Source organism: Schistocerca americana, chromosome 11, assembly GCF_021461395.2.
Source record: "Schistocerca americana isolate TAMUIC-IGC-003095 chromosome 11, iqSchAmer2.1, whole genome shotgun sequence".
Lineage (NCBI taxonomy): Eukaryota > Metazoa > Arthropoda > Insecta > Orthoptera > Acrididae > Schistocerca > Schistocerca americana.
In genome coordinates this window covers 142941871-142956946 of record NC_060129.1, presented here as the reverse complement: position 1 = coordinate 142956946, position 15076 = coordinate 142941871, and the positions used below count along the sequence as shown (strand labels likewise).

The following is a 15076-nucleotide window of genomic DNA, read 5'->3' as shown; positions in this document are numbered from 1 at the left end:
CGCTCCCGAGTTCACGTTGTTGTTGTTGCATATCTAGCGCATGGACTACTCAGTTTGTATGTTTTGCTAATTTTTTTCATAGTTCCACACAACTTCTTCCTGTTTTCTCGATTGATCTGTTTTCAGTTTTTCAAGGCCTATCCACTGTGCCAACTTATAACTTAATCTGAGGGGGGTGCGATGGGGAGGTTCCCTTGTGAGCAACACCTTGACTAATGACGGTCGGGTCTTGGCCTTTTTTAGGTGATTCTATAGTGTTCACTGCTTGCTTTGCTCCTTTGTTTTGGGGCCACCGTTATACATGCAGCACTCATTCACAGTGATTGGGTGGGTTAAGAATTCATCCATAACGGGCATTCAAAAAGAAACGAGCCCGAGTGTGGAATGCGCAGACTGGTGACAGGAGAGTAATACATGGCGTGTGTAACGAGGTGTTGTTCTGACCAGAGCGTGGAAGTTCACAGCCCGTCGCTAGACGGCACGCGTGCGTGTCATGTGACTATACAGAGCTAGCTGCAGCAAGCATCAATTGTCCAATGCTGCCAGTCGCATTGCGAACAGTGACTTGGAGGCTGCAAAAGAAGAGCAAAGAGGTGTTGTTTGTTTTCTGACAGCGGAAGGAGTAGGAGGAATGGACATTCATCGACGAATGTCACAAGTGCACAGTGAACGTTGTGTGTCCCTTGCAACGGTCAAGGCATGTCACAAGCACTTCAGGGAAGGACGGGTGTCTGTAGCCGATGATGCACGGTCTGGAACACCTCACCGCATTACTGATGACATTGTCCAGCTGATGGATGCACTCATTACCCAGGACCGAGTGACAGTGAAAGCCGTAGCTGCCACGGTCGGATTGAGTGTCAGAAGTGTTCACACCATTATGATGGACTGACTGCACTTGCGCAAAGTGTGTGCCCAGTGGATATCCCACAGTTTTCAACCACACCAGGAAGCATGTCGGATGGACCACTGTTTTGCTCATCTGCAGCACTATGCTCGGGAAGGGAATGCGTTCCTGGAACAAATGGTGGCTGAAGATGAGTCACGGTGTCATCACTTCGAACCAGAATCAAGACGATTAAGTCTCCAGTGGAAGCATCCGTGGTCACCATCACCATAAAAAGCCAAGGCCAGCCACACGAGTGCAGGAAAGGTTATGCTGACGTTCTTCTTTGACCAATATGGCCCCATTCTGATTCACTTCCTGCACCATGGGACAATAGTGAATGCCCAGCATTACTCACAAACCTTGACCACCCTCTGCCGAGTGATCAAATCAAAACGACGAGGCAATCTCACCCGTGGGGTCATTCTGCTCCACAACAATGCAAAGCCTCCTACGGCCAACACAGTCACGGCACTCCTGCATAAATTCAAATGGGAGGTTCTCGGCGACTCTCCATACAGTCCGGACCTCTCTCCTTGTGATTATGCCATTTTTGGTCCCCTTAAAAAGACTCTGAGGGGAAAACGATTCACGTCGGATGACGAAGTCCAACTGTACGTGCGGAACTGGTTAACATCGCAGCCCCGGGAATTTTATGAGACAGCCATTCACTGCCTTGCGTCGCAGTGGGACAACAGCCAGGGTCAGTACTTCTAACATACAGGTACTGGTTTATGTAATTATGCCTCCGGCTTGTTTCTGTTTGAACGCCCCTTATAGATTCTCCTTAAGTTGCAACATTTCCACTGCTGCCTTGGTACACCAGGCTTACTGACTAACTCTTAAACCACGGTTTAAGAATAAGTCCTGTAAGATTTTATAGCAGACTTCATAATTGTGCAACGAGGGCATACTCTTTGCTTCCCAATACAGTCGTTGGACTGCAATGGTGCTCAACATGTAGTAAAACAATATATGTCATCCTTTTACGTGCCAAAACGGTTATTAGTAGCCTGCAAACAGTAGTCTGCAGCTGTGGTCTAATGCATGTGTGACTCGTGATGGGTTAACGAACATGTGCATTTACAGATTATGTTGTTTTACGATGTTTGAATATGTGTGCTGGCACTGTGGAACGACGACACAATTGTATTTAACAGGACTGACTACGACATATAAATGCGTCAGCTTACATTACATTGACATGGCTTAAAGCCATAATATGTAAGTAACATGGCTACATAGTTAAAATGGTTTGTATAAGAGGCGTAACATTGAGATACGTAATGAATCTGTAAAATAATTTTTTAAACATTCTGTATTTTTCAGCAGCACTTGATAATGACCTAAGGCCGAAATTGCAATAGTGTGTAATAAAAACTAATAACATTCACTAGAGTAAAGATGATTTCCCTCAAAAATGCTTGAAGAACATTCTGGACAATTTGAGGAAATGATTTGGCCATCCAGATTGCCCAACATGAGTTCCATCAAACATTTATGGGACGTGTTTGAGAGATTAGTTTGTACACAAAATCTACACTGGCAACGCTTTTGCAGTTACTGACGGCTGTAGGGGCAGCATGGCTCAGTATTTCTGCTGGGGACTTCCAACAACTTGTTGTGTCTATGCTAGGCAATAGGAGGTCCAACACGATATTAGGAAGTATCCCATGACTTTTGCCACATTAGTATATACTACATTTGTACACTCCCTAAAGCTGCTGCTGTTGTGGTTGTGGTCTTCAGTCCAGAAACTGGTTTGACGCGGCTCTCCATGCTACTCTATCCTGTGCATGCTTCTTCATCTCCAAGTAACTACTGCAACCTACTCCGTTCGTTGACACTACGAAATTCCTGGAGCTCATGCTCGATAGGAAACTCTCTTGATCCTCCCATATCTGGCAGCCCACTGTACGTTATCCCTCACTGTCCTGTGTGTCCTCTATGGTACTTCCTGGGGTTCCGATCGAACCACCCTGCTCCGTTTGTACCGATCCCTTGTCCATTCCAAACTCGACTATGGGTGCTTTGTTTATGCATCTGCACGCCCATCCCTTTTACACTGTCTCAACACTATCCATCATCGTGGCATCCGTTTGGTCACAAGCGCCTTTTACACCAGCCCGGTTGACAGTCTGTATGCCAAAACTGCTGAACTACCACTGTCCTACCGCCATGACTTTCTCCTCAGCAGGTATGCGTGCCGTTTGTCTGCCATGTGTGGCCACACGTCCTATGCCTCCTTCCTTGATGATTCCTGTGATTATCAGTATGGGGGCTTGTCCTTCTTCTCTGTTACCTCCTGGAGTCTGCTTTCAGCACTGGCTATGGCTGATTAACTTCACGCTACATGCAGCTTTCCCTGTGGGTGTGAACCCTTCTCCACCTTGGCTTCGTGAAGCGGCCCGTGTCAACCTTGGCCTTCTTTCGCTTCCTAAGGACACTACTCCAGCCTCGGTCCATCGCCTTCAGCTTCACATCCTTTTCATGGCGTCGGGTGTGCCTTTGTCATTGGCATCCGTGTCTTTCGATATCGGCTTCCGGCACACTCCTCAATACTTACCGCCGAGCTCTTTGCCTTGTATCAGGCCATGTAGTCCATCCGGCGACACAGCCTTTTCAATTGTGTCCTCTGGTCAGACTCATTCAGTGCCCTTTAAAGTCTACGTGCACTGTACACTGCCCATCCGTTTGTGTAGTGGATCCAGGAAAACTGTCACTTGCTCACTCTTGGTGGAGCCAGTGTCCTTTTTCTGTGGGTTCTCAGTCATGTCAGTCTGCCAGGCAATGAGGCTGCTGCCAAAGCTGCAGTCCTCTCGTACTTCAGCCTGCGAGTACCTATATTCCCTCCGTTGATTCCTGTGTTGCCGTCGTGTCAGGAGGTGGTGTCCCATTGGCATCGCCAATGGTCCTCCCTTCACAGGAATAAGCTTTGACTTATTAAGCCTTGGATGTCCTCCTCTCGGCTCTCCCGCCAGGAGATCATTTTAACTCAGCTGCGTATTGAGCACTGCCTTTCTAGCCATCGTCATTCACTGAGTGGGGCTACCCCACCGTTTTGTGACCAAATTTTAAGTGTCCGCCACTCCCTGATGCCCTTTTTTTTAACCATTTACGTTCCAGCTTGGGATTTCCGTTCGATTTATCAGCTGTTTTAGTGAGTGACGAGCGGGCTATCGATCGTGTTTTACTTTTTATCTGCCAAAGCAATATGGCGCAGGCCATTACATTTTTAATTTTGGACCTCCATTTCTGTATGGTGTCTTTTTTACCCCTTTTTACACTTTCCTGTTATTAGCCGTCTTCTGTTGTCAATTGGGACTGACTTATAATCATTTACCTCCTGTCTGTGCTGGTGTTCTGTAGCTTTTGACTTTGGCATGCATGACCCCAGTTGTTTTTTGCACCCTAAAGAAAAACAAAAACACAACACAACACAACACAACACAACACAACACAACACAACACAATAACTGCAACCCACAACCTTCTGAATCTGCTTAATGTATTCACCCCTTGGTCTCCCTCTACGATTTTTACCCTCCGCACTGCCCTCCAATACTAAATTAATGATGCTTTGATGCCTCAGAACATGTCCTACCAACTGATCCCTTCTTCTAGTCAAGTTGTGCCACAAATTCCTCTTCTCCCCATTTCTGTTCAGTACCTCCTCATTAGCTACGTGATCTAATCTTCAGCATTCTTCTATAGCACCATATTTCAAAATCTTCTATTCTTTTCTTGTCTAAACTATTTATCGTCCATTTTTCACCTCTATACATGGCTGCACTCCATACAAATACTTTCAGAAACGACTTCCTGACACTTAAATCTATACTCGATGTTAACAAATTTCTCTTCTTCAGAAACGCTTTCCTTGCCATAGCCAGTCTACATTTTATATCTTCTCTACTTCAACCATCATCAGTTATTTTGCTTCTCAAATAGCAAAATTCATCTACTACTTTAAGCGTCTCATTTCCTAATCTAATTCCCTCAGCATCACCCAATTTAATTCGACTACATTCCATTATCCTCATTTTGCTTTTGTTGATGTTCATCTTACCTCCTCCTTTCAAGACACTGTCCATTCCGTTCAGCTTTTCTTCCAGGTCCTTTGCTGTCTATGACAGAGTTACATTGTCATCGGCAAACCTCAGAGTTTTTATTTCTTCTCCATGGATTTTAATACTTACTCCGAATTTTTCTTTTTTTTCCTTTACTGCTTGCTCAATATACAGATTGAATAACATCGGGGAGAGGCTACAACCCTGTCTCACTCCCTTTCCAACCACTGCTTCCCTTTCATATCCCTCGACTCTTTATAACTGCCATCTGGTTTCTGTACAAATTGTTAATAGCCTTTCGCTCCCTACATTTTACCTCTGCCACCTTCAGACTTTGAAAGAGATTATGCCGTTCAACATTGTCAAAAGCTTTCTCTGAGTCTACAAATGCTAGAAATGTAGGTTTGCCTTTCCTTAATCTATCTTCTAAGATAAGTCATAGGGTCAGTTTTGCCTCACATGTTCCAACATTTCTACGGAATCCAAACTGATCTTCCCTGACGTCAGCTATATGTGGTTATAGCAAAAGTGAATTGGTGTAAAGTGCACACTTTATTACTACAATACTAGAAGTGAAAAATTTCCATATAGATTATGCATCTCTGTCTAGGATATTTCTAGTTATTATTTTCATCTGGCCATGTTTTGTGTTTGGGCAGACGGGCTTCCGAGCTGCGATGGAGGCGACAAAGCTGGCGAACCGCCTACCGTCCGGTCACAAGTGGGACATCTACACCAGCTACCCGTCCTTCCAGAGACTCATGGATGGTGAGGCCAACCAGATGATGCAGATGTGAGTACACTGTGTTCAGGGTTCGGGGAATTGCTGTCCAGAGAATGTGTGTGTGTGTGTGTGTGTGTGTGTGTGTGTGTGTGTGTGTGTGTGTGTGTGTTATACTGTGGGGATGTATAAAGCTCCATTTACACAATGTTTAAAATCATTTTTCTGTTCGCAACCCTGTTTCTGACAAAGTCCGCAACATGGTTGCAACTGTGTTGTTTCTGTTCCTTTGCACACTAGCAACAAACATTTCTTTAGATTTATTTGCATGACCTGTTACACTGAAGCTGGTAGCAAATATTGCACATTGTTTACTTACCATGCGGTGGCAGGAGAAAAAACACACGAAAGTTAAGGAATTGTGCAAGCTTTTTGAGCCAGTGGTTGCTTCTTCTGGCAGAAGGGTTGAAGGGAGAGAAAGAGGTGTGAAGGAAAAGGACTGAGCGAGGTCCACCCCTGCCGAGTGAGGTGATGCAGTGGTTAGCACACTGGACTCGCATTCGGGAGGATGGTGATCCTAACCCTTGTCCAGCCATCCAGATTTAGGTTTTCCATGATTTCCCTTAATCACTCAAGGCAAATGCCGGGATTGTTCCTTCACAAGAGCACAGCTGATTCCTTTCCCCTTTGTTGATTCAATCCAAGCTTGTGCTCCATCCCTAATGACCTCGTCGTCGGCAGGATGTTAAACCCAGTCTTCCATCTTTCTTCCTTTCCTTCATCCCTCTTCCTTGCTCTTTTAACCCTTCTGCCAGAAGAAGGAGCCACTGACTCTGAAAGCTTGCATATTTACTTAACGTTTACGTGTGTTTTCTCCTGCTGCCACTTGGCCAGTAAATTTTTTTTACCTGTATGATTATGTTTTAAAAAATTGGTTATTTTCAATGATTTGTTTCCCATTGTTTACTTCACCATGTTCATCGAAGAGGATAGATTGGTGACACACTTCTGCATTATTATTACTCGAAAATATAAGCGTGCAAAGACACTCGTGTAAGACGAAAACATGCCGTGGTGGTGGGTACAATCATGTGCTTTGTGAACTGAATTTGGAAGATGAGACTGGTTTTTGTAACTTCTCTAGGCTGTCACAGTTTGATTTTTGAAATTATGAGGAGTATAATAGAGCCCTTTGTTTGAGAGAGGGGCACAAATTAAAAACAGGGGGAGGGGGCAAAAAAAGGGCAATTCCTGTGAAGAAAACACTCTATGGTAATTGACAGCAGAAAATTCCTTTCAAAGACTGCATGTTTGTTCTATATGTCAAAGCGAGCTGTCTCTATAATAGTTCCTGGAATTTTTGAAGCATTGCTTAAAGGATTATGCAAAAGTAATTTTTTTACGTAAATAACATTGAAGTACATCTATATCTATACTTTGCAAACCATGACATGGTGTGTGGCAGGGGGTACTTACAGTATTGCTGCCGCTCTCCCACACCGCCCCCTTCTGCTCCCCTTTTTTCCTGTTCCAGTCGTGAGTGGTTTCCAGGAAGAATGGTTGCTGGTAAGCCTCCGTTTGAGCTCTAACTGCAACGAAATGAGCTGCTCTTCTTTGGGTCTTCTCTATTTCTGCTATCATTCCTTTCTGGTGTGGATCCCAGACTGAAGAGCAATATTCATGTACTGGCTGACCAAGGGTTTTGTACACCAACTCCTTTCCAGGTGAACTACACTTCCTGTGGATTCTTCCAATGAATCTGTCTGGCATCTGCCATAGCTGTCATTAATTTTATGTGGTAATTCGACTTGAAATTGATTCTCTTGCTTATTCCTGTATATTTTATGGAAGTAACTGCTTCCAGTGATTGTTCAGCAATTGTCTAATCATACAGTCGTGGATCTTTCTCCTATTTACGTACAGTACATTAGACTTGTTTGTTGAGCATAAACTGCAAACCCTGCGCCAAGCATCAATCCTTGATAGCTCATCCTGCCTGTCACTACATATTTGTAGCTTTGTGACTTCTCTTTATACAACGATATCGTCAAGTGGGAAAAAACTCGTGGAACTTCCAACATTGTCCATTAGATCATTTATTACAGGATGTTAATAATATGTGGGAAAACTCTCGGGAATGGATAGAGTACTTAGGAAGAAGGAAAAATGTTCATGTATACATATGGTCATTGTTTTTTTTTTATTTTCTTGGTTACTGGCACTTTTTTGTTGTTACATGTTTGCTTCCTGTTGATTCTTTTTGTTTACAAATTACCAGCTTGGTTCTTCAGGTATTTTCTCTTCTAAAATGTTGTCTTCTGATGAATGAATGAATGAAATGAAATGCTCAAAAATCTACCATCTATATTTCTAACATGATATCCCGGAACCTGGTACCAGTTGCAGCATAAAGGCAACAAAAACTTCAATATTAAAAATTTTGTGTAGTTATTGACAGAATGTAAAAATTTAAAATGCTCTTATAATCTACTCATAAAGAGATACAGGGTGTCCGAAAAGTCTTTCCCTGATTACATAAATTGATAACTCAGGCTAGAAGTAAGATACAAATATGAAACTGGTGTCTAATTGTTTACAAACTATCAAAGTTTTTTTCACATATCAGCAAACTTCCACATGAGCACCCGTGGTAGCATGTAGCACATCTAGACGATATTCAATTTCCGTCCACACCTTAGCCAACATCACTGGAGGGATCGATTCAACGACTGTGATTATCCGTTGCTGCAGGGTTTCAAGATCTGGTACACGTGTTTGGTAGACCTCGTCCTTGACATAACCCCATAAAAAGAAGTCTAATGGGGTTATGTCAGGAGAACGTGGAGGTCAAAATCGTTGGCCCATCACGACCAATCCATCACCCAGGAAAGGTCATATCGAGATAGGCACGGACGTCCAAACCCCAATGAGGCGGTGCACCCTCTTGCTGAAACAAGACATCGGGGTGATACTGAAGCATCTGAGGAACAGCATACAGTTGCAACATGTTCAGATACACCGCAGATGTAACAGTAGCCTCAGCGAAGAAGAATGGCCCGATAATTCGATCGTGCAATAGCGTGCACCAAACATTTACCTTGGGACTGCCTCTGGTGCACTCCATGACCATGCCAGGGGGTTGTGAACCCCAAATGCACACATTATGGCGATTCACTACTCCATTGACAAAAAAGGTCGCTTCGTCGGAAAAGGCAATTCGTCTGAGATAACCATCATCGTCCTCAATACGTGATAGCATTTCGACCGCAAAGTCATATCGACGTGTACTGTCATTGGGCAACAACGCCTGAACAATTTGCATTTTGTATGCACGAAACAATAAACGTTTGTTTAAAATGTGATGGAGAGAACTTTTTGGCATCTGTAATTCGTGTGACGCCCTGCGCACCGATTTCTTCGGACTTCGCAGAAAAGACTGCCTTAGAGCTTCCACCCTGTCTGCTGAGGTTCTCGGTCGACCAGACCTCGGAAGGTCAGCAACTGATCCTGTGTTCTTGAACTTCTCATACCAGGCTTTAATGCTCTTGACATCAGGTGGATTCCTTCTGAATGTTGTCTGGAAGTGTGTCTGCACTGTGGTTGGTGATCGTGTCTCATGGTACCACAGGACACACTGTGCCCTCTCCTGATTGGTTAACATGGCTTCTTCAGCACTGCACCTCATCCACTACTTACGTACTACGAACCTAAAACAGAAAAAAAAACTTTGATAGTTTGTAAACAATTAGACACCAGTTTCAAATTTGTATCTTACTTCTAGCCTGAGTTATCAATTTGTGTAATCAGGGAAAGACTTTTCAGACACCTTGTATAATCTTTTGTTAGAAGCTTAACACAATAAGACAAATATTACAGTTAGAAACTGTGTGTTAAGTCTTGATACAGCATAACTGACGACTTGCAAATACACAGACTTCATTCATCCAATATTTGAGAATTACTACATTTTGGCTGTTCATTCAGTGCAATTTCATTGTCAGGCATGAGATTTTAATTTATTGCTTTTTTACCACCAACTTGATTCACTACACATTTTGCCGTCAGTGTCCACATATACCACTGAATGTACTTTCAAAGTAATATCAGTGTACTACAGATGGTTCAGGAGGTATGACATCATAAACATTGAACTGCATGAAAAACTAGCTTTTGCTTAAAATGGAGCAAAAATTACCCACTTTATATTCATCCATTGTTTCATAATGAGAGCACGTTGCAACTTCCAACAAACTTTAAGCATAATTTCAAACCTTTCCTTTACTTTATCTTGCTTAATTGCTTAAAGTCAGATGTGCAACACATTAAGTAATTGTAAAGTAATCAAACATTTGAAGCAGTTTTATACATGATAGCTTGGTTCTTTAAAAAATTGGTGGTTTAATGCGATAACAACGAAGACTGTTATTATTTTTGGACATTTATACGAGGTGAATGACGGGACTAATTTTCATGAATCTGTGGGAAAGGGCTTAAGAAGAAGCGTGATCTGAGAAGTTAATAAGAAAATATAGAAATACACAACATTAAAAGAGAATAAGGTGCAAAAAGAGATACTTTCAGAAGAAAAGCATTAGGTTTTGAAGAATTCTAGAGCAGGACCAGAAATAAGAGTACAGGGGGAAATGGTCTGGAGAAAGATTGATGAAGAGATAGAAGAATATCAGACGAATAGAAGCGAACAAATGGTGGGGAACTGAAACTGTCATTCTGTCCCCGAGTGGCCAGATCAGGAGGAGGATAGAAATCAGATCATCTCCATTATCAACACTAATATCTATCACCTCTTCTACAATACTGTCACAGTTGGCCTTGATGGATGTATCAGGCAAATTTACAGTTGTCAGTCCCCATGGTGTATCCACTTTCACTGACGAATCATTTACTCTCTTGACAAATTCAATTCCACCTCAGAGAGAACCTGAAGCAATTTTTCTGTGCTGTGGTAGGAAGGACCATAGTTTCGTTTCTGTGCCCCTGCTACTGCTGTAGCAGTGGAGTCCTATATTGAATGGGATTTTTTGTAACCTGCAGTTCATACATTTCAGATGCACCCCTCTGCCTCATAGTGTGATGACCTCAAATATCTCGTCTTGTCCATTCAGTTATTGGGCGACACAATGTACGTCAGAACGCAAACGAACAGTAGCATCACACAGTGACTTTTAGAGGTAGTGGGTCTGAGACACTGTGTCACGTTTCTTCTTATCTGTTCTGATAGCACTTTCCATGTTTGGAACTTGTTGCAATTGTTAATAGTCCACCAGAAGCTGCAAACATTGTTGTCAGACATGTTTCAAACTTGGTATAAATGTAGCTTTTCATTGTAAAAGCATGTTGCAGGAACAGGTTTATAGGTACCACTGTGTACAGAGGAGATCGGGCTCCCTCCTTATTCTTGACAGAAGTGAAGTTTTTGAGGATTCAAGCTCTTTGCAAAGTGAGTTGTAACTTTCTACAAATGGAAGAATTGTACTCTGGGAGAACTAGAGTGTTAGAGTCTCGTACCTTCTATACTGACCGAAGATGCTGGGGACTTCAATTGCTACGAACTCCACAAAGGAAAATACATATTATGTATTTATTTATCCAAACGAGGAAGGTGCGGTCCACAGCAGTAGGCTCTCCAGGGGCCTCACCATTCTTGGGCGACATCGTGCTCAGCTGTTGTCGGGCCCCAGCCTTTGCAGCATCTTTTTTCTTCCGTGCTGCAAGTCTATCCTGTGCTATTCTTTTCCCAGTCCCTTGGGGAACATATCTGGAATAGTTTTGGGAATGTGTTCTGCATTTTTAGTAGTCTGCATCAGATCAAACCCTCCACTTTTTTTTTAGTTCTGTGTTTCTTTCTTCATTCCCCTTCTCCTATCCTCCCTCTACTTTGGTGTTTGAGGTTTCTTTGTGGTCCTTCCTCCCCCCTGTGTGCTCCTAAAGATGGGCCCATGCGTCTGGTGTGTAACAGGTGACTGGGTAAGGCACGGTTTGCAGCTCCGGGTCGACAGGTAGAGTTCGCACATACCCCCTGGTACAGGCAAGGCCCGGGAAGGGGTGACTGCATGAGCTGTTACCTTTCCAAATTGCCAGTTAGTACCTCTGTCAGGTGTTCGGGAGATATGATCTGAGGTGTGAACAATCACCTAAAGTGGGTGAGGCTCCCTCTGAGGGGCGCCGCCCAGTTGGAAGGAGTGCGGCAATCGGCAGTTGTGGGGAATTTCCTTGCAATGAGCCAAACATGTACTTCTCAGTCTATGTCTACTAAATGTAAACAGAATGAGGCTACCGATACAGATACTCTCCCAGCTGCACCTCAGTTCCTTGTGGTTTCACGTAGTGAAGACAGTCAGTCCTTTGCTACGGTTAGTCTGTTTATCATTCAGAAGGGTGTTGATGCAATTGCTGGCCCTCTGAAATCCTGCTCTTGTTTATGGAATGGCACGTACTTTTGTAGAGTACTTGTGATTCTCAAGCACAACAACTGCTTGCAGCTTCGCTCCTCCGTGGCTATCCTGTTTATGTTGAAGCCCATCGAATGCTGAATTCTTCACGTGGTGTTATTTACACTAGGCTGCTCGATGGACAGTCTGAGGCAGAAATCCAAACTTACCTCTCTGATCAAGGTGTGATTGCAGTCCATCAGGTGATGAAAAAGGTAGATGCATCCGTAGTGGCCACATCCACTCTTTTTTTCTTGTGTTTGATAGAGTAGTGCTTGCATCAGAGATTAAAGCAGGCTATGAAGTTATCACAGTCTGACCATACATTCCGAACCTGATACACTGCTACCAATGTCATTTTTACGACCACACTCGAATGTCCTGTCGACGCACAGACAAATGTGTAACATGTGGTAGGGATGCTCACGTGGGTGATTGTTCGCCTCCTTCCCCTGCTGTATCAATTGCAATGGTTACCATGTAGCCTCCTCCCAAGATTGTCCCATGTATCTCGATGAGCAGTCCATGCAGGAGATCAGGCTGAAGGAAAAAGTGCCTTAGCCTGTCGCTCGCAAGTTGTTGGCTAGTTGGAAACCCAATGTTTTACCATATGGCACTTACTGTACCATTCTTGCTGCACGAAGGACATGACCACGCAGGTGTGCAACCTCAAATTCTCCTCCAGCTGTGCGACAGATTTACACCTCACGTGGCGAAATCACCTGCTACACAACCGGCAGGCCGGTAAGGAGAGAAGGAATACTTCCATGAGGACTTTTTACGTCTCTCTACCAAACAAACATCTGAATCGTCGTCTGCCAACCACAAACGCTCCATGAAATCAAACAAAGGCAAATGATCTTCTGCTTTGCTGACTTTCAGATCCTCTTCAGAGGTGTCGCCGTGGTGCACTGCCAACTGTTTTTCTGCTCTGGACTCCACAGACCGACCGAAGAATAATGCCGATGCCTCTGTGGATCTCTGGAGCAGGATCCTCCAGCCTCTGCACTTTGTAGCAGTGTGTCTTCGATGGCTGGCACTTGGCAGCCCCTTCATTTTTTCCCGCCTACCCTTCTCCTATCATGACTCTCCTCCAATGGAACTTTTGTGGACATAGCTCCAACAAGGAGGAATTACGGCTGCTCTTGGAATTGCGGCGTCTACTTGTGCTGTCCCTCCAGGAAACAAAATTGTGTCCTCACGAGAGCTTTGACCTCTTGCATTTCTTTCCGGTCCACTTTGACGACCGCCATCTGCCTGAACACCTGGCTGCAAGATGTTGCAGTCCGCATTTTCCTTTCTTGCATTACCATTTCCCTTTTTACTATTTACATCCTCCATTCATCATTCTGTGTCATCAAAGCAAACTTCCTTCCACTTACTGGGCAACTCCTTTTCACTGCTCGGTGACTTTAATGCACACCATCCTCTTTGGGGCTCTCCCTGAACGTGTCAGAGAGGTGCCCTCTTGGCTGACCTTCTGAGTCAATTCAGCCTTATGCAGTTGCGCGGCTTTTCGTAACGTTAATAGTCGCGCGGGATGCTGCTAACACCCCAAATAAAAGTGGTTATAATGACATTGCTGTGCAGCATATCGATATGAATATGTTTACTTTATAAATGGCTATTTAGAATGCTATCTCTCAGTACTTTATCGTTTAATTTAATATTACGAGGGCAGTTCAATAAGTAATGCAACACATTTTTTTTCTGAAACAGGGGTTGTTTTATTCAGCATTGAAATACACCAGGTTATTCCCCAATCTTTTAGCTATACAACACTATTTTTCAACGTAATCTCCATTCAATGCTACGGCCTTACGCCACCTTGAAATGAGGGCCTGTATGCCTGCACGGTACCATTCCACTGGTCGATGTCGGAGCCAACGTCGTACTGCATTAATAACTTCTTCATCATCTGCGTAGTGCCTCCCACGGATTGCGTCCTTCATTGGGCCAAACATATGGAAATCCGACGGTGCGAGATCGGGGCTGTAGGGTGCATGAGGAAGAACAGTCCACTGAAGTTTTGTGAGCTCCTCTCGGGTGCGAAGACTTGTGTGAGGTCTTGCGTTGTCATGAAGAAGGAGAAGTTCGTTCAGATTTTTGTGCCTACGAACACGCTGAAGTCGTTTCTTCAATTTCTGAAGAGTAGCACAATACACTTCAGAGTTGATCGTTTGACCATGGGGAAGGACATCGAACAGAATAACCCCTTCAGCGTCCCAGAAGACTGTAACCATGACTTTACCAGCTGAGGGTACGGCTTTAAACTTTTTCTCGGTAGGGGAGTGGGCGTGGCGCCACTCCATTGAGTGCCGTTTTGTTTCAGGTTCGAAGTGATGAACCCATGTTTCATCGCCTGTAACAATCTTTGACAAGAAATTGTCACCCTCAGCCACATGACGAGCAAGCAATTCCGCACAGATGGTTCTCCTTTGCTCTTTATGGTGTTCGGTTAGACAACGAGGGACCCAGCGGGAACAAACCTTTGAATATCCCAACTGGTGAACAATTGTGACAGCACTACCAACAGAGATGTCAAGTTGAGCACTGAGTTGTTTGATGGTGATCCGTCGATCATCTCGAACGAGTGTGTTCGCACGCTCCGCCATTGCAGGAGTCACAGCTGTGCACGGCCGGCCCGCACGCGGGAGATCAGACAGTCTTGCTTGACCTTGCGGCGATGATGACACACGCTTTGCCCAACGACTCACCGTGCTTTTGTCCACTGCCAGATCACCGTAGACATTCTGCAAGCGCCTATGAATATCTGAGATGCCCTGGTTTTCCGCCAAAAGAAACTCGATCACTGCCCGTTGTTTGCAACGCACATCCGTTACAGACACCATTTTAACAGCTCCGTACAGTGCTGCCACCTGTCGGAAGTCAATGAAACTATACGAGACGAAGCGGGAATGTTTGAAAATATTCCACAAGAAATTTCCGG

General features: G+C 44.1%; 1 protein-coding gene across 2 annotated transcripts in view; it reads left to right on the top strand.

Moving 5' to 3' along the window:
• LOC124553776 (exosome component 10) overlaps positions 1–15076 on the top strand; it is a 191931-nt gene that overhangs the window by 15469 nt on the left and 161386 nt on the right. For both annotated transcript variants that reach the window (XM_047127713.1, XM_047127712.1), the window contains exon 2: positions 5616–5749. In XM_047127713.1, the coding sequence (XP_046983669.1) occupies positions 5616–5749 (134 nt within the window). The remainder of the gene's footprint in view (positions 1–5615; positions 5750–15076) is intronic.